This window comes from Chamaea fasciata, unplaced genomic scaffold (assembly GCF_029207755.1).
Source record: "Chamaea fasciata isolate MVZ Bird 193981 ecotype frontalis unplaced genomic scaffold, bChaFas1.0.hap1 SCAF_5, whole genome shotgun sequence".
NCBI classification, from domain to species: Eukaryota; Metazoa; Chordata; class Aves; order Passeriformes; family Sylviidae; genus Chamaea; species Chamaea fasciata.
This window is the reverse complement of record NW_027094090.1, coordinates 11,940,634-11,967,485: the sequence shown is the minus strand read 5'-3', so window position 1 is coordinate 11,967,485 and position 26,852 is coordinate 11,940,634. Positions and strand designations below refer to the sequence as shown.

Below are 26,852 nucleotides of genomic sequence, written 5' to 3'. Positions count from 1 at the left end.
ATCTGCTTTGTCATCCATCCCTTCCCACAGAGGTGAAAGGAGAAGGCTGTTCTTGGGCACAATTGTTTCAGTCACTTAGAACCAAGACATCCTATAAGTGCAGCTACCTTATTATATTTGTGCCAGTCTAGTTTCTGTTCTCTCCCTCTTTTGATCATGATCTGTAGAGAGGCAACAGACTTATCTCAATTGCCATCGATTTTGGTTTTTATTTGACTTATTTTCTTAAGACTTTCCCCAAAATACATTCTTTGCTTCACCCTAAGAATTGCCAGGGTTTAAGTTCTGTGTCCTTATTAGAATACTCCTCAGAGGAAAGATATGAATGTTGTGGGATCACTGTTAGAACATTCATTTATGCGGATTACTGTCAGCTCTTTGCACCTTCATCAACATGCTTCCTGATTAGTTTGGTTAGGGGGTCACTCTACCTTGCCTTCTAGAGTTGAGAGCTTTTTTTGGTTTGGTTCTGAAATATTTCTGATTTGTTAGTAGTGAACATACTTGCTTCTTCAATTTTATGTGAATGCTTAAGGAAGAGTAATTGGATTTCTTTGCTTCCACTTGGGGTTTATAATGCGAGTACCATGAATAAAACATCAGGGCTGTCTCTCAGCTGTATTACTGAAGCATAACATTATGTAGAAGCTTGAAATCAGATTTCCTCTTTCCCTGTGGAGGTTAAAAAGCCCAGTGAGCTCTTGGAGCAGGTACTGGCTTCAGGCCAGGAAATAAGGCGTGAAGTGCTGGCTTCGGTGCATATAAGCCTAGTAAAATCTGACTTCTTTAATGCTTGGCCTCATAAGTGAATCTCAACTTGGCTTGCAAAGATGACTGCTTGAAATTATGAATTCCTCTAGGTCTAGTGTTTTACATGCAGAAAGCATGCCTAAAGGCTTTGCTTTTCTGTGTCAGGGATTTAAAAACCTGGGGTGACTTGACAAGAAAGTAAATGAATAATGACACTGCTCAGATAAGCTGTTGCTGATTGTAGGTAAGCAGGGGAAGCATCAGTGAATTAAATCTCCTGTGTGAATACAGCATATCTTATGTTTTCATTAATTATATCTGGCTGCTATTAATGCATTAGCCTGTGACTAATATAAAAGATATTTCAGTTGACAGATTAAGCCACCTTTGCCAGGTATTTGCAGAAGCCTTTTAAGTTCAGAGTATGTATAGATAGTTATGAGGTTTTCAGTGTAGTTGTGCATCCAAGAAAATGCAAACTGTACTGTTTTCCCCAATTCTTATGTAATGCATGCAATTCCAATTTCAACAAATGAGCTGACTGCAGATGCAAAATACGAGCAGAAGGTACAGGAGTAAGCAAAAATTACTATACAGTCACTTGCTGGGTTGTTGCATACAGCCACAACACAACAAACAAAACTTTCCTGAGTTAAAGAAGCTTATGTTGGATTATGCAACAGATAAATATTAGCTTTTCATATTGTAAGTACTGGGATTTCCTTGTAACTCCTCCTCTATATCCTCTTAATAGAGCTTGCATAAGAGTAATAGGAAACATGTATGTGACAATTAATTTTCTGTTCTTGCTTAATTGTGAAATATTTGCATTTCAGGTCAAATCAAAGACAAAGTTAAAGAAAGGGAAAAGAAGCAAAAAGAAAAGAAGAAGCACAAAATAATGAATGAGATCAAGAAAGAAAATGGAGAGATCAAATTACTGCAGAAAGGTAGGTTCAGACTACATACTGGTTTTTCATGCTGGTGCTAGAAGTATTTGTGGTTGGATGCTGTGTTTTAATACTGTGTTTTTCATTGAACTTGTGCCATTTTTCCTGGTTGGTTGGTTGGTACAAGAGTTGCGAATTAAAACCTGATGTTAATTTTTTTTCTCAACCGTGCTAGGTACTGGAAATTAAGGTAGAACTACCATCACAGTGTTGCATATACAATAGTAATAATAGGAAAGACCAGAACTTCAAGGAACAATATTAGTGATTCTTCAATAACTGCTGACAAGATGTAGGTTATCCTTTTATATATTGTGGAGAAGAAAGATGAATGCATGTTACATTTTATGTCTAATGTTAATTGTACAAGACTGAGTAATTAAGGAGTTATAATGCAGGAGCTTTGTCAAATACTAAGCAGTTTTATGCAACATACAGTCTTAATTTTGGCTAATTTCTTCAACTTTGTTTTGTGTAATGAAAGGTTATGTTCTCATGTGGCTTGTACATCCACTGAATCTTAGAACTGTACAGTAGTTGAGGTTGGAAGGGATCTGGTCCAACTGCTCCAAGTATGATCAGCTAGAGCAGGTTGCCCAGGATTATCAGACTCTTTATGTCCAAGGGTGGAGGCAACAGTCTCTCTGGACAACTACATTCAGATTATATATACAGAAGATTTTTATTTTTTTTTTTAATAATGATGATGGTAAGAGACTGGAACGAGTTGCCCAGAATGTCCCATGCCTGACAGCATTCAAGGTCAGGTCAAGGATTGGGCTCTGAGCAACCAGATCTAATTGTGAAGATGTTCCTGCTTATTGCAGTGGATTAGACTAGATGTCCTTTAAACTTCCCTTCCAATACAAAGTATGTGTTTGTTGTATGGTCTGTGAAGAAAGGCAGAGACTGCTGGGACTGATAGGCCCTGAGAAGAGGAGGCTGAAGGGGGGATCTCATCAGTGTATGTAAAAAAAAACATGATGAAAGGGAATGAGGAAGGTCGTCAGCCTTCTTCTGGGTTTATTCCTTCCAGGTGCAGGGTTTTGCCCATCCCTCTGTTAACTTCATGAGTCCCCCAAGTTGGCCCATTTCTACAGCCTCTTGAGGTCCCTCTTGCTGGCAGTGCAACTGTGGTGCATCAGGTCCGTCCAGTTTTGGATCAGCTGCGACTTGCTGAGGGTGTGCTCTGTCCCACGATGCCATTAATGGAGAGGCTGAACAATACTGACACGAGATACTACAGTCAGGATTACTCCAGCAGTGACTGTTTCCAGCTGGAATTTGTGCTGCTGCTGCTCACAACCCTTTGAGCACAGCAATTAAAGCCAGTACTTGAACCACCTTACTCTTCACTTAGGTCATGCTGTGTCTGATTTTCTGTGAGGGTGTTGCTTATTTGAGTAGACCAAGTGCTTTTTTAATGTTATTTTCAGTCTCTGCTTTTGAAGTTAGGAACTAATTCCTGATATGTTTTTCTGTTACCCTGTGTACTGTAGTATTTTATTTACAAACCAGAAACTGAAACCCTCAAATCAAATCTTGAACTTCCAAATGCTTATATGAGGTCAGAGGCACAGAACCCGGTAATTACTACATCACATATTATACTGTGCACACAAGTAACTGTATTCAGAATAATGACAGCTTAAAACCTGTGTTGATCAGATCTCAAAGTATTGACGTATTGCCTTGAACTTGAGGGCTGTGTAAGCTGGTGACTTCCTCTGAAAAGGGCATGTGTGACTAGTCTTTGCTGAGCATGGAAGGAAGTCGGTGGTTGAGATACTGGGCAACGCTTAACTGCCGTAACAGTGGGTTCTTAAGGCTTTGTTTGAATAGCAGCCCTTTTTTACACTGGGTTCTGTTTCTGTTGCTGTTCAGCAGATGAGGTGCAATCTGCAGAGAAGCAACTTGTCTTACACTGATCTAATGGATGATACCTAAAATGGTGCTTTATATTCAGGTTAATGTAAAAATGCTTATGCCCAGGGTCTCGGTTAGAACACCTCTGCTGAGAAGCAAGGTAGCTGATTTTCACAGCAAACAGTGCTACAAATTAGATGCTTTACCCCTATTTCATTTGAGTTCTTATCACTCAAGTATATTTTAGGTTTTCTTTAAGGTGTTGGCTGTTAAGTGTTTTGTGGAGGCTGTTTGGTTTGCCAATATCCTGCAAAATTGACGCCTATTTCAGGGAAAGAAGGGAGTGAGTTAGGAGAGCAGACAGTTTTTTAGAGCAGGCCATCTCCACGGGGTTTGTATCCTGTTCAGAACGGCAGCTTGGTGTCTTCTGTGGGCCTCTAAAATACGACTGGATGTGCTTGTATGTGCTGTGAGGTTTGTATGACATTTCCTGAGCTGTCCTGCTGATCTAACTTTACATCCTGGGCAAGAGAGAACAGAGGCAGAAGTGCTTTATGACGCAGCTTCTTGTATATATCAGTGTTCAGTGTCTCTGTGACCTTTTCAAATATTAACTCTTAATCTAAGAATGTCTTCTTCCTGTGTAACAAAAGTTAAGTTTAAAGCCCTATTGTTTTGGGTGCAGGATTTACTGTGTGGGCTTTGGAACAGAGTTTCGGAATGAGACTTCTTTCCATTTCTTCGGGGTTTTGCTTTTGTGGTTGTTTTTTCTGTTTTTAATGTGCGTGTGTTTAGAAATGAACAGTACAGTGCCTAAAGACAGCTTATTTCCTTCCTCTATGTATTAGATCTATATCTTACTGTGAAATACTGCTCTGACCATCTGTTTGTGACTGACTTTGGTTCAGGGGGTGGAGGTAACAGCCTACGTGACTTCAGCCAGCTAAACTGTCTGTCCAAGGTCAAAGGTGACAAGTATACAAAAGAGGTCAGTACCGAGGGACTGATGCCTTTTGAGGCAGAGCTGGTGCATAAGCCTAATTTTGGTGCTCTAAGCTGAATGTGGAAGAATTTATTTATACTTGGAGGCTCTGGGATGTGAGCTGTTCATCTGTCTAAACTTGGGTTGGCGTTCTGTTGAAAGCAGTGATAAAACTTGCCCGTGTCTGAGAAGGGCAATTCTTAAAAAGGGTTTTTCTGCTGTGCTTGAGGCTGCTAAAAGAAATGAGGTTCTTTCAGAGAGCCTGATGGCTTTTCTTATGAACCTAGAATTAAAAGGGTTTTTTGTCATCCTTTTGCACTTAAAAGATGTATTCTCTGTAGATAAGGCTATAGAATTGCCTCCATGTCTGTCTGTCTGCTGTGTGGAAGGAAGAGCCCACTTTTCAGACCAAAGATGTTTGGCACATGCATATCGTTAAAAATTCAGAAACTCTAAATGATTTAAATTTATTTTTAAGAAAAATCTGCATTGTAAATAGTTACTGTCTAGAAATTGAGCTTTTAATTCAAAATATTTGCAGCAATGTGATATGACAAAGTTACTAGAAGTCCTGCAGAAAGGAGGATGATTAATAGGTTTATTTGTAAACAATTCCATTTCTGTTCTTCATTTTAGAAAAAAACAGTCAGTCTTGTTTTTCTGATTATTTATATCTGAGCACAGCAACTGCTAAAATTGCGGGAGGAGAAATTCTTAGTGTTTCTGCAAGATTAAATGCCTTGGTTTATTGAATGCCAAAATCCAGCAAAGAACTGAAAATGAATATTTTGTTGGCTGGTATATAACATACATAAATACAATTTGTTTTCTAAAGCTTTTTTAAAATTATTCTTCTGGAAGAAATGACATTTAATTGTACATTCTTATGAACCTTTAAATTTTTTTATAGATGGCTTTTTTACATGAGTAATTATAAAGTCAGTATATTGAACATGAGACACGATTCTTTGTGTATCTTAAGGGAAAATGTTTAAGTATTTGTATGCAATGCACTTTAGTTGAGGGAATGAGTAAGTGGGATAAGAGTGCAGGGCACACAATCCGCCACACTGATTTGTCTGTGATACTGAGTTTGCTTCACAGTCCTTATGCACTGAGTTACTAGCTTTTTACCAATAAAATGTATGAGTAGAGGGTAAAACACAGCTATCAAATGGGATGGAGCAAGTGGCAACTGGAGAGGGAGCTGTGCTGGAAATCTTCCTGCTGGAGCTCTGGGTCTGGAGCTTAAGACAAAGACTTCTGGTACATCAAAAGGAAAATGTTAAATTTTGGTGACTGAGCTCTCCTAAAGTAAGGAAGTCAGAACAGATTTTAATTACTGGCTGCTGTTAAAAATGTTTGTGCTTTCCTCCTACTAGCTGTCATCTAGAAAACTTGGGGAAACAAAGGGTTAAGTGTTATGAATTTTTGGCTTTTGTTTTGAAATGTCTAAAGTCCCCCTCTAATTTTGGCTGTGACCTCAAATGGAGAAACAGCTGCTCTGGTTGAAACAACTGAATAAAGTATTAGACTTTATGGTCTCTGCTTATTTAAAATTTCAGATCAAATGATCAAGCACACATCAAATGGACAAAACACAACATACAATAAATTTCAGGTAATGTCTGACTTCTTGTGAAAACTTACATTTGGAAGATATCTGTAATTAACCAGAGATTGGGCTGTCTAGCATCAGTTTCAATTACAAGTATGTGTCATCTTGTAATAACAAAGCATTGGCTTACTTGCATAAAATTTGAACAGTTTTAGTATCAGTCCTTAGTAGTAAGTCCCATGTCACTAACAGTGACAGGGGTATTATGGCACCACAAAAAATAAGGTGTGCTGACTTACCTTGAAAGATCTACCATTCCTATGAATGTGTGCATGCAAGAATTATTTTTCTATTTATGGTACATAAAGCTTGGTTCCTAGAAGATGGCTGAAAGTTATTTAGCATTAGCTCTGACACTGCTGAGTATGTGCATGTGTGAACAGAATGAACATAACTTCCGTTCTTCTGATTTCTTTATTGATACAGTGCAAATTTTGTAACTCAGTCGTTGTGCAGATACTGCTAAGCCAAATAAGAGCAGCAGCTGTTCTTTGTTTTTTTTATAGTCCAGTAAAGTGTGACCTCAGTCTACTTTTTAACAACAGGTCAAAGAGGAAAGTTCCTGTAAGTGGGGATGCTGAAGGTTTTTCTACCCCCTGTCCCTGGTATTTCTCATTCTTGGGGTCCTAGGGCAGTGAGTCACACCAAATAAAATATTTTTGATACAACTGAAAATAGTTAACTTCTGTCTCGTGTTCCTGAACCGTGTGGTGGAAAAAGCTTTTTGTTTATAGGTTTAGTACCTGTTGTGTCTAAATGGATCTCAGGACACGTGGAGACAAAGATGCCATGCACTTTAAAATGTATGAAATTAGACTCAAAGAGTTGTATGTATATGTATGTATGTACACAACTGTACTGTGTGTGCTGGTGAAGACTGTCTGAAACACTTGTCTTGGAAGTTTTGGCTTGCCACTGTGTGCCTCAGCAATAAGAGGTGAATCCTATTAGCTTGCATCAAATACTGCACTGCTGTTCCCAAATAAGACTTAAAGTAGTTTGGATATCTCAGCCTTGTGTTGGGATCTTTATTTAAACTTTTGAATTGCTTATTTATGTCTTCACCAAATTCTGTACATCTGCTCTGGAGCAACTTGATTATTGCCCTAGAGAGATGTGGAAAGCTGCTCTTCTTTTTGGCATTAGTGAAGTGTCAAAGCACTGTTACTGGTTTTGGAAGAATCTGTGCATTTTACTTTTAAGTACTTTGATATATGCGGCAGAGGAGTGACTGAATGAGTGTATTTCTGTGCTCCTCTCTACTGATAATGCAGAAGAAGAAAAAGAAGAAAGTATTTATTGGGCATTGCTGATAGCAGTTCCAGTTTTCTGGCAAGCTAACTCCTTTTGCTCTTAAGTATTGGCAGCTTCTGAGCAGCTTTAAACATTACTTCAGAGTGGATCTTTGAAATTCATCAGAGCAGAAGCCTTAGGCTAGAAATGTGCTTCCTTCTCTGTCTGTCACATTCTAGTCAAACTTTACTGAGAAATACATCTAGAAATCAGTTTTTCATTTTGTTTGTATTCTTCAGGAGAACTGTCTCTACATTAAAATAGTCTCTACATTAAAATAATTGAACATAAATATTCTAAAATTGGGTTTATGCAGGTGTCAAAGCAGTATGGAGAGCAAGCACCACCCGCACTCATTGTAAGAGGATAGTTGGAGGAAATTGTAGTCTGAGCCACATTACAGTTAAATGAACTAAAATGTTGCCTTTAAAAGGTAAATTTTATAACTTCTTTGTTAAATTTAGAGGTTCAAGTGTTCAGGTTACAAAAATATCTATTAAGGTTTGCCAGGAAATTGATGCTGTCTCATAAATAAACTGTCGGGTGAGGTGGTAGGACTTCTTTTAACCTGTAAAACCTCACTTTGTTCAGTGCTGGGGTGGATGGGGAAGGTGTGTGGGACAGGGTGGCTAAGCAGACCAGGTGGTTTGCTGCCCCGAGGAAGGGTGGGTGCTGGTACTCCCTGTATCCTGCTCCCAGTGGTCTGTATGCTTTATTTCCTGTCTGACAGTGCTGTGAACCGGGTCACTGGTCTAGCAGCAGAGTGGATAGTTTTCTGCTGAGCCGTTGAGTTACTGTGCAATTGATAAGCATCAGTCAGTAGCAGCAGTGGTACAGGACTATGTGCCAGGAGCAGTGACAGGAGAGTGGGGGCTTGCATCATCTGGCAGCGAGCTCATATATTGCTCAGCTGTGTCATATCCATTTGAAGGCTGAACTAATAATTAAGAATGTCACATTTTTTCAGTCTTCCAATATACAATTTGATTTTAAAATGTTTTTCTTTGCAATGTGGTGTGTGAAGTATCTATAAAAATAATTTTCCATATGTATGTCATATGCTGCTAGTGGGGAAATGGAGCTTTTTACAGAACTTGTGTTGTGAGTGCAGTAGCAAAAGCTCGTGAATTTTAAAAAGGCTCAAAACAACTAAGCTGTTTTTGAAGTCGTGTTACCTAATTCCTGCTTGAAGTGGTTTTAGAGAACTAAGTTTTACTCTTGTTGATATGCAATTTTTTTTGAAATCTTTAATTCTTTGAAAAAAATGTTTTGAAAAAAGCCCATTTGGAATCCTTTTTATCTTGATTTCTGTGTTTTAAGGCTTTTTCCACTTCAGTGGCATCAGTAGCTCAGACCCTTGAAGATGGCATTCGTGTTTTGTCTCCCAAGGAGAGACACCGTTTTTCTCTCTTTCAGTTGCAAGTAGCAATTTGGGGGCCCTGCTGCCTACCATTATAGATCTTGTGGTGGGTTTTGTTTTGTTATACAACCTTTTGTTCTTTCAGTGGTTGTAGCTCTCTTGGTTTCCAAGTGTTTCAGAATTAAAAGTCTTCTCAGTTCCATCCTTCTTATATCTATGTATGCGATCCAAAAAATTCCATGGAAGAGAGTTGTGCCCAGAAGTGAGGGGCTGTGGGCAAATACTTATTTTTGTTTCAAATCGTGTGCATCATTTTTGCAACCTGGTGTGATTTGAGAAGTGTGCAATGATGAATTGTAATACTTGATATATATGTAAATGGCATAACCCTTTTATCTTGTCTTCAGAAGTAAAAGCAGTCTGTATTAAAATCAGTGTATTTAAAGCGGAGTAGAAAATTTCTTTTATATACCCAAAAAAGAATTATTTTTTTTCCTCTGGTTAGAAACTTCTGTCTCTTCTGAAGGTTTTTTAGAGATGGTGTGAAAACAGAGAGAAAGATAAATGTTCTTCACTTAAAAATGTCTTAGTGTAATTCCTTCTAAGGTTTTAAGTGCTTCCATAGATGTATATATCAAGTTTTAAAAAAAAGTACGTTTACAACTGGTTTTGAAGACAAACCTTTTTGGATTTTTTCATGTGAATTTTGCATAACTTGAGACTGATTTACATTCCATCTATGTTGTTTCTGTTTTAAAGGCACCAGTGCTTTCAAGACCACGACTGTGGTCTTTTGAGTGCTGCTCACTGATTAGAAAATATCAACTATTTCAGTTGGAAGGGGCCTACTGTGATCATCCAGTTCAACTGCCCGACTGCTTCAGGGCTGACCAAGAGTTAAACCGTGTTGTTAAGGGTGTTGTTCTAACGCCTCTTCAACACTGACTGCCTCGGGGCATTGACCATCTCTTTAAGGAAGTCTGTTTTGTTGTTTAATAGTGGAAATTTTTTGTTTGGTTAGTTTTTTTAAAATTTTATTGCATAACTGCATCCTTGAAATACATTAAATGATGGATTAAAGAAACTGCCACCACATATTACAGGAGCAGTTACATGAAATTGATTGTTAGTAAAACTTCTCAGAAGATCAAATCAAAAGGAATGGGACAGATTGAAAGGGGAAATCAGATACTCCTCCTTGTACTTCTGGAAGTCAATACTTTTTGTTGTTTTGCACAGATACTCATTCATACCCATCTATTATATAAGTACTTTACATTTCAGCTAGTAATGATGGAATGTAATTTAATAGCTGGATGTTCAGGAAGAACATACAGATGCTGATCTTCGGTTGTCTTAGGATTTTCTTTGGTGATTACAAACATGCTCAAGTAGGAGAGAGCAATTTGGCTTTTACCACAGCAAATAGCTTCTTGCCTTGAAGTTTGTTGCCATTTATATTACTCTGATTGAACCCCAGTAAATATAACTTTCCATCCTTTCCCTCCCATGCATGATGTCTCAGATGTGAGTGACTAGTTTCAACAAAAATCTGAGCTCCATTTAAAAGCAAGTGAAGTGGGTTGGCAGGTAACTCCTTCCCCCTGCATCACCTTGCTCTAGTACTTGGTGCTAGAATTCCATAGTCTGTATATTCAAACTAAGATCTGCAGAATGCTTGACTTCTTTGTGATCTCCATCGGTATAGCAAGAAATGTTCATATTTAGACGGAAACAATTTTAAAATGCTAAGTTATAGCATTTTTAAAGGGTGTGCAATGCCTTTATACTCGTGGATGCTTTCAGATTGTGCGTTCCTGTAGTAAGGAGGAAGGGAAAAATGTGTGAGTCTGTATTTTGAGTTTTGCATTGAGCTTTCAAAGCCTGCAGTACTTGACTTCCCACTGTCATAAACCATTTCTTTGTTTTATTTCCTGCTGACTCTAGCAGGTGCCATAATGACACCATTGCAGTACCCCAGAATGTAGCAGTAGGTGATTTTTGTCAGGTGATGGCACTACACACAAGGACCCTGCCACCCTGAATGAACTATTTTCAGCATTCCTCTAAGGTTGAGGTACTTAGTTGTTGAGCATCTTTTGCTGCTCTTCCTGGTCTTTTCATGCCCACTAGACTTAAAGACTCTGGTGATGGAAAGAAGATATTAACAAAGAAGTGGTGAATATTGCAGCTACTAGCTGAAGCAGTCCTGTTGCAGAGGTTTGATGCTGGGTTTACATTAAATTTAGCCTAAGAAAGGACAGAGTTCCATGAAGATACTCTGCCTTTTGGCAGTTGAACTTAGTTAGCTAAAAGTGAAGTTGTGTTCAGAGAGTGTGCCATGTTAAATCTGATTCTGATTCTGAGTGAAGGAAGTCTTTGTAGTTATTAACTGTGTGGATTAGGTTAAGAAATCCTAGAATCCACTTCCTTGTTTGGGCTAAATAAGAAATGAGGTGACCTCAGGGCACTTCTCCTTCCCCTCTCTGTGAGAAAATAGAATTCAAGGAGATAACTAAATCTGCCTCCACTTCAGGAATCCCAGAAGTTTTTAGCGGCTGTCACAAACCTCAGGAGACTCGAACCAAGTGTCTTAATTGCTTTTTTTCCTTTCCAGTATCTGCATCTTCCACGTCCAACCTCTTAATCATCAGCAAGAATTTGTGATTCCATGCACCAGCAGTTCTGGTCTCACTTTTTTTTTTTTTTTTTTTTTTTTTAAAGGACTCTTGTAAGTTACTTGGGTGGAGAATGGCAACCTGTAAATAGTCTACTGCGACCTAGTAGTAGAAACTGGCTAACTTAACTCTTGCAAAGAATTTCATATTGCTTAGTCTTGCAATGAAATACTCAATTTTTAAACTTCAAAGCTTCTGTGTTTGAACATGCTGGTCTTGAATCGCTGGTGTGATTATAATGTTTTGCTGAAGCATACCCATTAACTTCATTTTACTATGTGCTAAATCATTTTGACTGTGTGATCTTAGGACAGCGTAGTGCTAAAGTTTTTTTGGCTACCACTTCTATTACTTGCAAAAAAAAACCCCTTACTTGTTTAAAACAAGTGAGAACATTTACCTTGGGAATCACTTGAATGTGTTATCCCCAAATGAGTAATTTCTGCGTTTTGGACATTTAGGACAGTTTGTTTTCACTTTGTCGTGTATGTTTTGTGAACTTGAAGCTAGTTTCTTTTTTATGCGCATTTTCTTTAATGTGTCTTTTGTTTAAATTTTGTTTATAATATGTATGGGATCAGATTTTAGATGTTCCCACATGTACTTCTCCAACAAAGTTTATCTAGTTGTGAAGGAATGACCATGTCAAGAAGTCCATCAGACAAGGTCAGTTCTGGCAGTGGCATCTCGTGGGCAGCTTGCTGCTGTGGGTTCATATCCATGGATGGTTTGTAAACCTCTTGTCTTGGGCTGCTGTCCTGTGATGTCTCTGGACTTCATGGGACAGAAACTGCTAACGACCAGCTAGAGGGAATGATGGACTGCTACTCATCATGAAAGCAGCCTTGGGAGACTTGGGTTATTGTGTCGTCTTTCCCTTGTTGTCTCAGCTTATTTATCAGTTGCAATGTGACCGTGGCAGGTGTCTCTTACCCTCCTCGCTTTTGGTAATGTACGCATTGTGACCCTTGCTTTTGGTCTCTGGTCTGTGTGCCATGGTGAGGGTTTTGGTGACTTTGAATCCTAATCTTTAAATACATATTTTGTGTAAAAATGTCCTTAAGAGACCTTTTTTTAAAACTCTCAACAGGTGGGAAGGAGAAACCAAAAGCCAATGCAGAAGAGCTACAGATTAAAAAAGTTAAGAAGAAAAAGAAAAAGAAACATAAAGAGAACGAGAAGAGGAAGCGTCCAAAAATGTACAGCAAATCCATTCAGACCATATGCTCAGGATTGGTTTCTGATATTGAGGATCAGGAAGCCAAAGGCATCATAGATGATCATCTTAAGGATTTCAATGGGAAAAATATGGATCCCAAGAAGGACTGTGAGTCCAAGATACCAGAGAACAGTGAGTTTCCATTTGTCTCGTTAAAGGAGCCACGGGTTCAAAATAAACTCAAAAGGTTGGACACATTGGAGTTCAAACAGCTGATTCATATTGAGCACCAGCCTAACGGAGGTGCATCAGTTATCCATGCCTACAGTAATGAACTCTCCCACTTGTCTCCTGTGGAGATGGAGAGGTTTGCAGAAGAGTTTGTGGGTCTGGTTTTTAGTGAAAATGAAAACTGTGCAGCTTATTATGTAATGGGTATTGTTCATGGGGCAGCTACTTATTTACCTGACTTTTTAGACTACTTTTCGTTTAATTTTCCCAATTCACCAGTGAAAATGGAGATTTTGGGAAAGAAAGATATAGAGACAACGACTATGTCAAATTTTCATGCTCAGGTAAGAGGTTATGCATTTTCCTTTCTAAAGTCATATAATCGTTTCAAACAACTGTGAACAGATTTTTTTTTTTTTTTTTAGAGTAGTTGCTATTAGTGCTGCTGTGTGGATGACACAGAAGACTAGAAACAAGGGATTTCTTTAATAAGTCACTTCTGCGTTGTTGAAGATGAGAAGAGACATGATTTTTGGTGGGAGGGCAAGTGTTTGCATGCTTGTGTGTGTAGGTTTCTTTGGATTTGTTTCTGTTGCTGAAGATTAACCATGAGTTTTGGTTGAAATGGTTTAGCTGTGGCTTCCTGGGTGTCTGAACAGTAGTTTATCTGTATGAACTTTGTTGTAAAACTGAAATGCTTTAATACAGTGTTATACCTAAAAACCTGTGTAGGGCACAGTTAAATTACCTTCATTTGTAGTTTGGGTTTTCTAAATCCATCCTTAAAGAAGGACTTGGGGGTTAATGTGGCTACTGATTTGGTCCTTAGCCCTTTGCATTTCTCCTCACTTGGCAGGATTCTCTGGAGAGCTCTCAAGTTACATGGTAGAATGACTAGCAGCTTTTGAATGTTTTTTATTTTAATTTTTTTTGAGAGAAATTACAGTTTACTCTCTGAACAGCTGCTGATTAAACATCACCTTTGCTGTTTATTAACTTGCTGTAGAACATACATTTCTCTTGCACAGAAATTATTTATAGCACTGGTTTTCAGGGAAAAAAAAAATCTGTCCGATTCTCACCTTGATGATAAGGTTATTGCAGAAAGCCCCTACAGTGAGTATGAAACAATTTATGCAGAAACTCAATCCTGTTTTTAATTATGTCAACTTTATCTCACAATTATCCTTTTAACTCCCTTATTTGTGAACTTAGATGTTGTATGGATCAGTTTTAAATTATTTTAATCTTCATTTTTGAGACAGTTAGGAGTTCAAGTGCAAGTTACACCGTCTTATTTTTCATGAAAAACATGCCTTTTTTTCCCCTGTGGCTGCATAAACACTTGCATAGAACACTTGCATGTATTGGCAAATTTCAGGTGTGTGTTATCCACAAGGATATGCAGAACTAAAATGTTGCTGCAAGAGAAAAGTTACAGTGCTGGCTGAGAAAATATCTACTGCCATGGAATATGAATATTCTGTAAACTACAGTCACGGTTTTTCTTGAGTATGTAAACTGAATCATCAATAACAAAAATCACAGAACATATGATGGGCAACTCTCCAGAGCTGCTCTATCTTTGGCCATTTTATATAAGAAAAGATGGATCTGGCCTTGTATGTTCCTTAAATGCAGCTGGTTGTCTTGGGTAGCATTAACGCAGATATAGCTGTGTGCTAGTACTTGCCCTAAAGAAATAGTTAAGAAAAGCCCAAATTTTATTGTTGTAAATTACAATAAAATTATTTTACTAAAAGGATGGATTAAATTTGTATTACAATGGTAACATCAACAGCTGTAGTTAAACCAGTACTGTGTTAGTTGCGGTTGAAATCATAATTCCCCATTTTTGTGTAAGTGAAGGAGGAACAGAGAGAGGCTGTGGTAGGTGAAAGAAACTGAACTGTGTTATTACAGTCTTCAATTGATCACCTCTATGGTCTAAGCTATATTTTACTTGGTGGAGGTTTAGTTCTGGTATCTTCTTTTCCTTTCTGTTCCCTAATATTTTTCCTTAGTTTTTGTGGCATTTTATCACTTCTCAGTTTGGTTTCTTGACAGAAAATGCTTGGCTCCTTGAATTTTTGATAACTAAGGGGTATATGGTATATAAATAACATGTATAGGCCAACATCAGACTTGTCTTCTGTGCAACATTCCTGTTTCCTGGAATATTGAAGTCAGAATCTTGGTTGCCTTGTGTATTTTCTTATGATTTTCTTCTTTTTGTTTTATTTTGGCTGTTTACTTTGTTTTTTATTTTAATGTGGTCTGCTACAGTTAAAATGTTTTGTTAGCTTTATATTCTCCTTTTTGACTTGTTACATTTTGTGCAGATGGAGAACATTATCCTGTCTCACTAAGTTCTTTGTGAATCTTTCAAAGGGATTCTAATGTCTTGTTGCAGTATATTTTGATGAAACTTTAAATGTATTTAGTTTTCTGTTCCTGCATTGCCCACGCTTTGTGCTGTGGTATTCCTTGTGCTGAGCAGCCTGAGCAATGTCTAGCAGTTGTTGTATAGCCTCAGTTGAGGAATTACTGTATTTTGAGAGAATACAGTTATTTCTCTCAAGAACGGGATTTATTTTCTGAGGACTGAGTAGGAAATTGATTTTATCAAGTCTGCTTTGAGTATGTATCTTGGACTTCATCAGCTTTAAGAAACCTGGGTATTCCTTTGCTAATTTTAACTTAAACACTGAAATGAAGCTCAGTATGGTACAAGAGGTTCCTTGGTAGTTTCTCAGAGCTCATGTACCACTTGTAATCAATCTGACAAATGTAAGTATTTAAAAAGATTTGAAAAAGTATTATAGAAAGGAGAATGAAGGCTGTGCTAAGCCTGAAATGGAAAGCATTATAGAGTGTTTCATCAATTTCTGTTTTTCACGTTGGTCCTTTCGTTACTACTCAATCTTACACCTCCTGTTTTGTGAGAGATTTGGAATTTTTTGGTTTCAAGTCGTGTGTATTTCTAAATCATCAAGTTCTGTGACAAGAGGCAGATTGCACAGTAAATTCTGTTGCTGAGGTCAAGTTGGAGTCCTCCTAAGTTTACCTCGAAGGTCTCCATCTGTCAAGTAATTGACTTAGTTTTCACAATTGAAGAGTTGAAAACTAACACCTTGCAGCTTGCTTCCAATACACGTGTCAGGTGGGAGTAATGTAATTTTACGTGTTAGGAGATTGTAAGGGGCACAGATCTGTGAGAGTGTTTACAGCAGGTGCAGGAGAGATGAATTTGAAACTGGTTCTTTCTAATGAGAATTAGCTTTTAAATTTTGCAGGGAGAGGAACTGGGGAGTTTTTCATCATCCATCTTGAGCCTATGCTTGAGTATTCCTTAAAATTTTTTGGCATTAGTGGAACAGCTCTTTCTGAACTGACTGCAAGGGTTAGTCAGACTGTTTCTGTAACTGGGCAAAATGAAATTAGTCTGGATATCCTTGTAGCCAGTAAGTCAGTCCTCTAGGTGGTGAAAAACTATCTTGTAGCTCCATCTTCCCTGGTCTGTGTATTTGTGTACATGGCAACAGCTGCATCAGTTACCCGATAGCCATGAATCTTGTTAAGTTCTTATGAGGATTTTAAAGAACGTAAATAATCAGCTTTTGCCACCTACTTGCAGCTTACATCACTTCATTTAAGCTATTTAGTGCTGTTGTGACAAATGTTAATATTTTGAACTTGTTATTATTTTCCTCATGCTGGGCAAGTGTAAGTTTTTATTGCTGTGCTGAAACCCCAAAGCTTGCAGTTGATATTTAATAGGAATAATGCTTAGTGCATTGATTTTACTGTCTTGCATCAGAGGGAACTTCTTGGTACAGATGAAGTAAAATGCTGCACAGTACCAAATGATTCCTCTGCTGCAAAACAAGATGGAGTCTTTTAAAGCCATAATTGACAAGTCCTTGTCTGATGTATTTGCAGGAGATCTCAAGGTGATTCCACTCGTTCTAAAGAATTCTGTTGTAAAATCATTTTTTTCCTTGTTTGACCTTTTATCCTTTTATTCTGCTCTTTAGTGGACAAGGCAAACAATTTATCCTTTTCATTCAGTTTTCTCTGTATTTGATTGCTTAACAGCTGCTTTTTTCCTTCTCCCTAGATCAAGTATTTTGAGTTATTTCAGTCTGTGATCACATGTTATACCCTTATTAGTCTTAGTGGTCTCCCCTTATGTTTCAGTCATCCATATTTTTTTCTTAATACACAATACTAAAAATAGACAGTGTCTGCCTGGTTTATTGATGTCAAAGACCGTGAGAAGATCGCTGCCAGTGTCTTGCAAATTATTGCTCTTATATCTATTTGTTCCTTTTTCAGAGCAGTTTGTGATCTGCTGTAGCAGCAGTTCCTGCTAATTGAGTCACTTCCTTTTTCAGGTGTATGCGGTTCATTAAATATGTATGTGAGTGTAGTTCTTGCTTTTGTTTAAACTGAATTACATCCTTTGCATTCAGACCCCCTCTCCAGTTTCAAGGTCTTGTTAATTTTGATCCTTTCCTGTAATGGACTTGCAGTGTTGTGATACCTGTGTGTTTTGTGAGGAGACACTGCCTTCAAAGGAAGGATCCTTGCTGCCTGCCTCAGATTTAGATAGTTATGTGGGCACAGGCAAAATTGCCCATGGTTTGCTCTTACTAGACCGTGTTTCTGTAGCAGTTTTTGGAGCACAATGGAAATGTCACGATATCCACTGGTCCTCTAAACAAGCCTATCCAGTCATAGTTAGAAAGGTTAGTTTGACTTGATTGTTTCCGTTGTTTTTCTGGGGTTTCTTTAATGTGACCATGTTAATTAGTTTTTACTATGTTATTTTCTAGACTACCTAGATAGTTGTATCTAGCTAAGTGTTTTTTCCTGTAAATTTGAATTAGGCTAAGTTGTCTCTAGCTGCTCTGTCTTCTCTTGACACCTGTTTCTTTAAGATGGTGTGTTACTGTCTTCCAGATCTGAAGAACTTGTTTTGTGGTTTTGAGTTAGAATCATGGAATGGTTTGTGTTGGAAGGGACCTCAAAGAGCATCTAGTTCCAGCTACCTGCCAGGGACAGGGACACCTTCCACTATACAGGTTGCATCCAGCCTGGCCTTGAGCACTTCCCAGGATGGACCATCCATAACTTTCCTGGACAATCTGTTCAAGTGCCTCACCACCCTCACAGCAAAGAAATTCTTTATAGTAGCTTAACTTGCCCTCTTCCAATTTGTAGCCATTCCACCTTGTTCTGTCACTACATGCCCTTGTACACTGCCCCTCTCCAGTTCTCGTCTCCTTCAGCTACTTGAAGGTTGCTCTAAGGTCTCCCTGGAGCATCTTCCCCAGGGTGAACAACTCCAGTCTGTCTATGAAGAGTCTGTCTGCAGAGGTGAGATGCTTCAGCCATCTCATCATCTTCATGGCCTTCCTCAGGACTTGCTCCAACAGGTCCATGTCCTCTTTGTGCTGGGTCCCCAGGGCTGGGTGCAGCACTGCAGGTGGGATCTCACAGAGCAAAGGGGCAGAATCCCCTCCCTTGCCCTGCTGCCCACACTGCTGGGGTGGCAGCCCAGGACATGTTTGCCTTTCTGGGCTGCAAGTGCACAAGCCTCTCATCCCCCAGCATCCATCCAGCACTCCCAGTTTTTCTCCCCAGGGCTGCTCTCAGTTCATTCTCTATGCTGTATTTGTGCTTGGGATTGTCCCAACCCACATGCAGGACCTTCTGTCACGTGGCCTGTTGAACTTCACAAGGCCCATCTTTAAAGCCTCTGGATGGCATCCCTTCCTTCCGTTGTGTCAACTGCACCACACAGCATGGAGTTCTCATTCATTTATTAAGGCTTTGTCTTGATTTCCCTTACTGCCTTTGTCCTTTTGAGAGGATGCATATCATTCAGCCTATTCACTTTAAGTCACTCTAACTTTACAGTGTGCAGTTAGACAAATGGCCAGAGCCAATCTGGTACCTGCTGCTGCTGCTAAAAGAAAATGTCCTTAGTCCTCCTTTCCTCCCAGCTGCGTGTTTTTGTGCCAAGATGTGGTTCTTCTTCAACTGGTGAGTTCAGTTTGTTTTATTAATCCAGCAGAACTACTTAACTACTCTTGAGGTATTGATTTTATTGCTGAGTTGGCGAATTGCATTGTTTAAACGTGTCAGAGGTAGCTCAAGAATGACTATGGGTCTACACAGTCAGCCCCATTCTATAACAACAGGCAATTACATCTTCAGGGAAATAATTTCTGTTGTTTTTTGTTCCCAGTTGGGAATAAATTCATGTTGCCATGTTAGCTGTGATGGACACTGAATAGTCAGTTATTAATGCGTAAGTATTTTAGAGGAAGGCCTGTGATAGTAATGATAGTTCATGTTTGTGGTGTGACTTTATGTGGGGGGTTGTCCTCACCTTTTCGGGTTCTGCACACAGAGCTTGTCATTCCCCTTCTCTTTTAGCCTCTTTTAGTATTATCTTCTTGCTGTCCTTGTTTAGCTCTTTAACAGTTCTTTTGCAGAGAGGTTTTTGCTGTTTAATAATTTTTTAATTTGTGAAATCCTCCTTGAAATCACTAGTTCCTTTAGTATTTGAGGGGAATTGCTGAAAATATTTTTTTAAAGAAAATCTCAAATTGGTTAGTGCTTCTTTTCCTTATCATTAAAGATTTGTGCAGTATCTATTTCTTATATATTGTGTTATTTTCCCATGTTCTAGAAAGAATTCTTTTCTACTGGAACTGTGCCTTTTCAGTCATGTTTCAGTAGTTTTCAGTAGAACTTTATTTTCAATAGAATTTGCTTCTTGCTTTTAAGCAGATCAAATGTTTGGTTAGTTATTAAAAAGGTATAACATTTTTTAGTTTCTTGCTCTTACAATTCCTCCAAAATAAAGCCTACTTATTGGTTTTTTTTCCTTCTGGATGACGTAAAGTCTATCCATGATATTATTTGAGGATTTCATATGCAAGATGAAACATGTCAGGTGATGAAGATTTACACACTTTTTACAGTGGTAAAAGGATGCTGGTGAAACTAATAATGCAGTAAAAATCTTGAGATTGCATTTCCAGAAACTTCCAGTTGGGAAATACTGTTTGTTGAAATATGGTTTTTAATGACAATTGGGTAATGCCAGAAGTGTCAAGACATCCCGTTCTGATACCAAAACCCTGACCTAAAAAAGGGAGAAAAGGTGAAAGTAGTAGTATGAAGTATGTGTGGTTTAATAGTAAAAACCAGCCAGATTAAGGAGTAGTTGTAAAATCAGAGCAATTTTGTTGAGTATTTGTTCAGTGTTGGCTCCCATTTGAAACTGGAAGTATAAGGAAGCATTTAAGGATTTGAATGAAGTTGGCAAGGAACAGAAAACCACTTGGGCACTTTATTGTAATGTACCAAATGTGCAGGAATGGTAATGGCCTCTTCATGGCTGTAGCGTTTGACATTAACACTGACTTTGAAGTTAGATGTTTTCTGTTCTGAGATACCAGTGTGTAAGTGCATTGCTTCTGCACTTGTGTAGCAAACTCCTCTATTCCCTCAGTGTCCTTGCATATTCTTAGGTGGTGTCATGTTTTTGGGGTTTTTTGTGGGTCTTTGGTGGGACTTCGTGGGTTTCTTGAAATTATTTTGAGTTCAGTTGGTGGATGATTTTGTTTGTTGTTTATTTATTTTCTGAGGACTGTTTTTCCAGACTTTTTTGGTTTTAAAGGTGAAAAATTGAAATAAATTTAAACCTTAAAATTCTAGGAGGAAAATTAAAAAGTTTCAGTTAAGAAAAAAACTCCTCCATCTAAACCCCACAAGAAGCTACACCCTACTATGTTAAAAATAGAAATTCAATTGTTACTTGCCCCAGTTTACGTTTTTAAAATTCCTCTCTTGAAATGCATTGTTTCTTTGGATTTTCCCCTCTACTTTGTGACTTACTCAAAGATTACAAAATCTTTAACATGTAATGTCAAAAATGTTTCCATTTGTCAGATGATAATGCTCAAATATTTTTTTGGTATTTATATATAATACATGTATTTTTGCATCTAGATTCAGATTCTTGTCAGACACCAAGACATTTCTGTCAAAACATTTGCTATTGCATTAAAAAATCAGTTGAGCCCATGCGAGTCACAGGGGCAGATAATTCACAAGTTTTACCGATTGTGGATCCAGTGGTGGTTTTACTGTCACAATTTTCCATTACTGTGGTGCAAGAAAATGACAGTCTCCTTTTGTGTGTTTTTAGGTGACATACTTCAGATGTAAGCTACATGAGAAGAAAGAAGTTAGGATGTCATATTTATTATTTTATATGTTTCTATCTCTTTTACCTGTCCAGAGTATTACACTGCGTGTTCTTGGTGATTTGTGTGTATTCATGCCTGACCACATGCTAGAAGAGCAGCATGTCCTTGATTTTTTTTTTGTTCCAGTTTTCAGCAAGTCTGTAAAATTCTAAAAACCAAGTCACACTGTAAGCTGTGAAGTTACATCTGGGAAGATTAATTTTTAGAAGGTGTATATATGTGTGTGTGTATATCTATATAAAAGCTTTGTCTTTTTTTTCTGCGGTCAGTGTATAATTTAATATGGAATTTGGTAAGTGCTGATTTTAGGACATCAATATCGTTTTTGTGAGTTTAGAAATGTATAGAGGAATCTATTTCTCTTCCTTTGAACAAACCAGCCAAAGGATACTGACAGTAAAAGGAAGGGAAAACGTTGCTGTTATCTAATATGCCATAGGTTATATTCATGTGGTTATTGTCTTTATTAGGATTAATTTTGTTGGTCATTGATCTAACATCAATGGGAGGTTTTGGTGTTTTCACACTATTACTTAGTAGCAGTCTTTAGTTGGGAATGAGTGAAAATTAGCTCCTCACTTTTTTATACCTGCTTGTCTAAATCTTTAGCCAATTCTGAGGTAATGTAGTGCAAACATTAACGTCTTCTCTAAGAATAGAGTTTAGGATGCTACAACCCAGTTCATGGAAGAGATGATACAGGAGTTGTTTTTCACATGCCCACAGCTGCTTCATCTTTCAAACTCTCTTGTTCTTTCTGGTGAGGCGTTAGTATTTATGATGTGTCTTTATTTATTATTTTCTAAAATTGAGAATTTTTTTAGGTAATTCCTGGATTAAATTCAGATCAGTTGCCTAGACTTGCTCCCTGTCCATCTTCAGAGGACCTAATGCTGTGAGGAAAGAAGGGACAAGAGTGAGCAAATCTTCCCTGTTGATCACCAACATGGATTTATTTCCTGTTTATACTGGTTTATACTGGGTCTGGATGGATTAATTTTATTTGTGGATCGTGTTTTGGGTTTGTGACTAAAACTGTTGGTAACATACTGGTGTTTTGGCTGTTGCTGAGCATTACTGGCAGAGTGTCAAGGCTTCCAGGACCCTCTTGGTGAGTAGGCTGGGGTGGGCAAAGAGCTGGGAGGGGACATGGTTGCGACAGCTGGTCCCATTTGGCTGCAAGGATATTCTGTGCTGTGTAACATCATGCTCAGCAAAAAATCCTGGCAGGACTGATGGGTGGCTGGAAGGTGCCTATTGCTTGGGACTACTGGCATCACTCTGTGGAAGTTGGTGAGTGGTGGAAAACACCACTTGGTGGTTTTTCTTCTTTGGTTTCCTCTTGGCTGAAATAAAGTGTTTATCTGGAGCCATCCATTTCCTTGCTTTTCCTGTTCTCTCCCATGTCTCACCATTGTGGCAGCTGAGTGAGCAGGGGCTGTAAGATCAGTATCTGCTGCCTGGAGTTAAGCTACTACAGGGTTCATAATCACTCAAACATTTCATTCTGTATTGGCAATGATGTGATTCTGAATATGGTCTTAAAAGAAACAACTCATTATTTGTAACTTTGATGTTATTTAAGCATTCATGTTGGTGTTTCTTTTCCTAAGCTGGATCTTGAGAAGCAATTGTACCTCCTGGTCAAGGGTAGGGTGGTTGATCAGGAAAGCTGGGAGTGAAGGGGGTTGGACAAACAATGCTTGAAAAAGTTGTGTTCATTTTTCAGTTTTAACTTTCAGTGGCATGGTCTTTTTTGGGAACAAATGAAAAATTACTTAATTGATCCCTCTTAATGCAAGCATTATGCTGTAGCTAAATACTTTGTTGACTTGATGTTTCATTACCAACACCTAGTGGTTTATAAGCCAAATGGGTGGGTTGATTCAGCTGGAAGCTTCACAGCTTTTCCAAGCTTTAAGTTAGTATTTTTAGGAGAATTTTTAGGGTTTTCGCTTGGAGCAGTTTCACAACCAGCTTATCATGTTCTATGTGAATGATAAAATAATTTAGGGTGGAAGAGACAGGTAGACCTTTTTAAGAGTCCAGCTGTTAACCCAGTCATGCCAAATCCATCACTAAACCATGTCCATAAATTCCACATTTACCTGTCTTTTGAATGCCTCCAGGGATGGTGACTCAACATTTCCCTGGGCATCTTACTCCAGTGCTTGAGAACCGTTTTGGTGAAGTGTTTTTAATATATAATCTAAACCTCCCTTGGCACAACTTCAGGCCATTTTCTCTTATCACTTGTTACTTGAGAGAGTGGTAGTAGGTAGCATAAGGAAGCATGGGAAAAGACAGAAAAATGATTCTCTTTAATCAGGGCTGTAGCTGGAAACAGCATCTCAATATCCTGGACTGGAGTGGTGAAATACTAAGCTACTTATGTCAGTGGAAGAAACATCCTTTTGCATGTTAGGCTTTTTAATAAAGTGTCACAGATTTGTGGGTGTCTGTAGCTTCAGAAAGTGGTTTTAGGGTTCTTGCTTGTTGCCGTAGTTGTACAAGCTCCTGATGCTTTGTGGCACTGCAGCTATAGCTGAGGACTGAGCTGATGCAGATTCAGCAGAAATGAATGTTTTGTGATATTTCATCACAAAATCACCAGCTGTCTCTGCAAAAAAAGCCCTGCAGGAATGTATGACTAAGGATTTGAGGAACAGGGGATTATTATTGGGCTGTTCTTTTCAGTGTGTCTGTGATGGCTTGCTGTAGCATTAGCTAAGACATTTTGTAAAATGCTACTTTTAGCCATAAATCTGGTTTGCTGGAAGTAATGAGAGATGACTGTGAGATGGGAACAGTGTTTGGTTCTGCATTTCTGGAAAAATCTGGCTACATTGGTTGAGTATGTCAGACAGGCGGTGTTGTTGCATGCTTTATTTTCAGGAACTGCTGTCAATTCTCCTCTGCACTGCCATAACTACTAGGAATGCTGATGGTCTGTTTGGGTGAGGAGCATAGCTAAGCAGTATTTCATTAACTTTTCCTTGCACTTGTTTACTCTTCTTGCTTTGGATGCAGAATGTCCAGAGTCTTACTTGGTGTGTGCAGTAATCCATCTGCTCTTTCCTGTGTTCTGTTCTCTTTGTATTTCATCTCATAATGCCACTGTGTCTTTCAGCCTGCTAAATAGGAAATCAGAAGCTTAAAGTGGACATGATCCTCATCAATCTCATGCCTGAGTATTTTGGTGATCTAACACAACAGATCAGATTGTTGAAAAAAGCCTTTAAACAATATGTGTTTCTGTTCGAATTTCACAGTAGAAGATTTCTCATGAGAGGTGAATGTTACAGCTGGTAAAGTCTGAAGGGAGCACAAGATGTGCTAGCACAGCAAAAATGGAGGAGTGATGATCATTGTCTTGCTTTTTGTACAACTCTTTATGAGCCTTGTGTTCACTGTTGTAATTTGCTCCAGTTAATGTGCTCGGGAAGAGGTGGTACTGGAGAGGATGAGTAGCAGAGGAGATGTTTAGAGTTAAATTACTTGTAACTCAGAGTTCAGCCTGTTGCAAGAAAAAAAGGTAGAATTCAGCTAGACTTGAGTAATCCAGGTAAGAATTCTTATTGACTAGTTACTGAGCGTAAAATCCAGTGATACCTGTTTAGAGTTATTGATTTGGAATGTTATCTTCTCGAAAGGCAATAAATAGTTACTCCAGTTTACCTTCAGGTGTTAACATAAAATGCAAATTGTTGTGGATGTTTAGTAACATCTTCTGTCTTTCAGTTTGAATTAATTTACTTCATAATAATCTTACATGAACTGGAGACTGAAGGACTGAAAAAAGTATTTCTTTTTATCTCAGAAAGCATAAACATAGAGATTACAGGTACTCATTGAATGCAGATTTTGCACAGTAGAGAACTCGGTATAACTTCTGTTGTCGTATTCTACTTGTAGGTAAAAAGAACATACTCTCATGGTACGTATAGAGCTGGCCCAATGAGACAGATCAGCCTGGTTGGAGCAGTTGATGAGGAAGTGGGGGATTACTTCCCTGAATTCCTTGATATGTTGGAAGAATCACCCTTCTTAAAAGTAAGGACAGAAGGGAATGGACTGGGAGAAGGGGCACAACATGCTGTGTAGTGCTGTTAAAGTGAGAGTATGGGATACTTGTTTAGATAATTGAGTGTTCTAATAAAGGCTTTCATCTTGAGAGATAAAGGCTTTTAACAAGTTTTTTAAAGTAACTCACTTGGAAATTGTGGCTTGTATTTCCCATTAGTGTACACTGCCATGGGGAACACTTTCTAGTTTAAAATTAGAGAGTCGTAAAGACAGTGATGATGGTCCCATTATGTGGGTACGGCCAGGAGAACAGATGATCCCTGTGGCTGACATGCCAAAGTCACCTTTCAAAAGGAAGAGGTAAGTTGAATTATTTTAATTGGTAAATGTCTGGTTAGTGTTCCTTTACAAATTCATTTTATCCCAAACCGTTTACTGTTTGATATTATATGTTAATATAAATTATTGTAAATCTTCATCTCCAAAACCAATTTTTTATTGTTTTGTTATGTTAGAATCTGGAATTTTTTGTTTTAATTTTTACTGTGTGGCCAAGTAAGGGCCTGGTCCTTTTTGGAGCTTTAGTAGAAATTTAAGGTGAAAACTTCAGGAAAATGTGTATACACATGCAATTACTGATATGTGCCATGAGACTGGAACTGATACCCCTGTTGTTACCTGTGAGTGGGATGTGTTATGACCTCTGGGGACAAAGGCTTTTCTCTCACCTGGAAGGTAACAGCTCTGACATGAAATGAAATCTTTAAACTTTGCTGTGGTATTGGGTATAAGAGCCAGCTGACTCTTCAGCCTCTGCAGAAGCTGAATATTGTATGTCATAAGGACTTGTCATGGGAGTTCTTTTCAAAATGTGAACACAAAAAGGGAGCATACAAGAAGTGGAAGCAGGGGCAAGTGCCTCAGGAGGAGTACAGCGACACTGTCCAACCTTGAAGGGGATGCAGTTACAGCCAAAGACCATCTGGAGTTGATTTTGGCAAGGGGTGTGAAGGGCAGCGGGGACTTCCACTGGCACAGAGGAACAGCAGAAGAAGAAAGACTAGGAAAATGGAAGGCATTTGCAAAGGGCCTGGGAACAAAGAACATGGAAAAGGCTGAGAGCGCTTCCTCTGCCCTTGTCTTTTCTAATGAGATTTACTTTCAGGAATGCTCTGTCTTGGAGATGATAAGTGTCTGGAGCAAGGGCTACTTACTTGCCTTCAGTGGAGGAAAATCAGGTTAAGAAACTTCCTAGACATGTGGGTTAGACAGGCACAAGCCAGGGGGACCTGTTGGGATGGGTCACATCCCATGAGTGCAGTGGGAGCTGGCCAGTGTCATTGCAAGGCCACTGTCTTTGAAAGGTCATGGCAATTGGCAAAGGTTCCTGAAAGCAAATGCCACTCCAGTCATTTAGAAGGGTAAGAAGCAGAACCTGGGGAACTGCAGGCCAGTCAGTCTCACCTTCATCCTGGGAAAGTTGCCATTTCAAGCATGAGCAGCACAGCAGATGGAGGGACAGAATTCTTTCCCTCTGTTCATCGCTGGTGAGACACATCTGCAGTATCCTGCCCAGTTCTGGGCTCACCAGGCTAAGACAGACTGGCCATACTGGAGTATGTCTGGTGACCTGGGAGAGCTGGGTTTT

General features: G+C 38.7%; 1 protein-coding gene across 1 annotated transcript in view; it reads left to right on the top strand.

Moving 5' to 3' along the window:
* Positions 1-26,852, top strand: part of RSBN1L (round spermatid basic protein 1 like) — a 47,179-nt gene that overhangs the window by 10,114 nt on the left and 10,213 nt on the right. The window contains exons 2-5 of the mRNA XM_066182816.1: positions 1,587-1,700; positions 12,588-13,231; positions 25,094-25,231; positions 25,422-25,564. Coding sequence (XP_066038913.1) covers positions 1,587-1,700; positions 12,588-13,231; positions 25,094-25,231; positions 25,422-25,564 — 1,039 coding nt within the window. The remainder of the gene's footprint in view (positions 1-1,586; positions 1,701-12,587; positions 13,232-25,093; positions 25,232-25,421; positions 25,565-26,852) is intronic.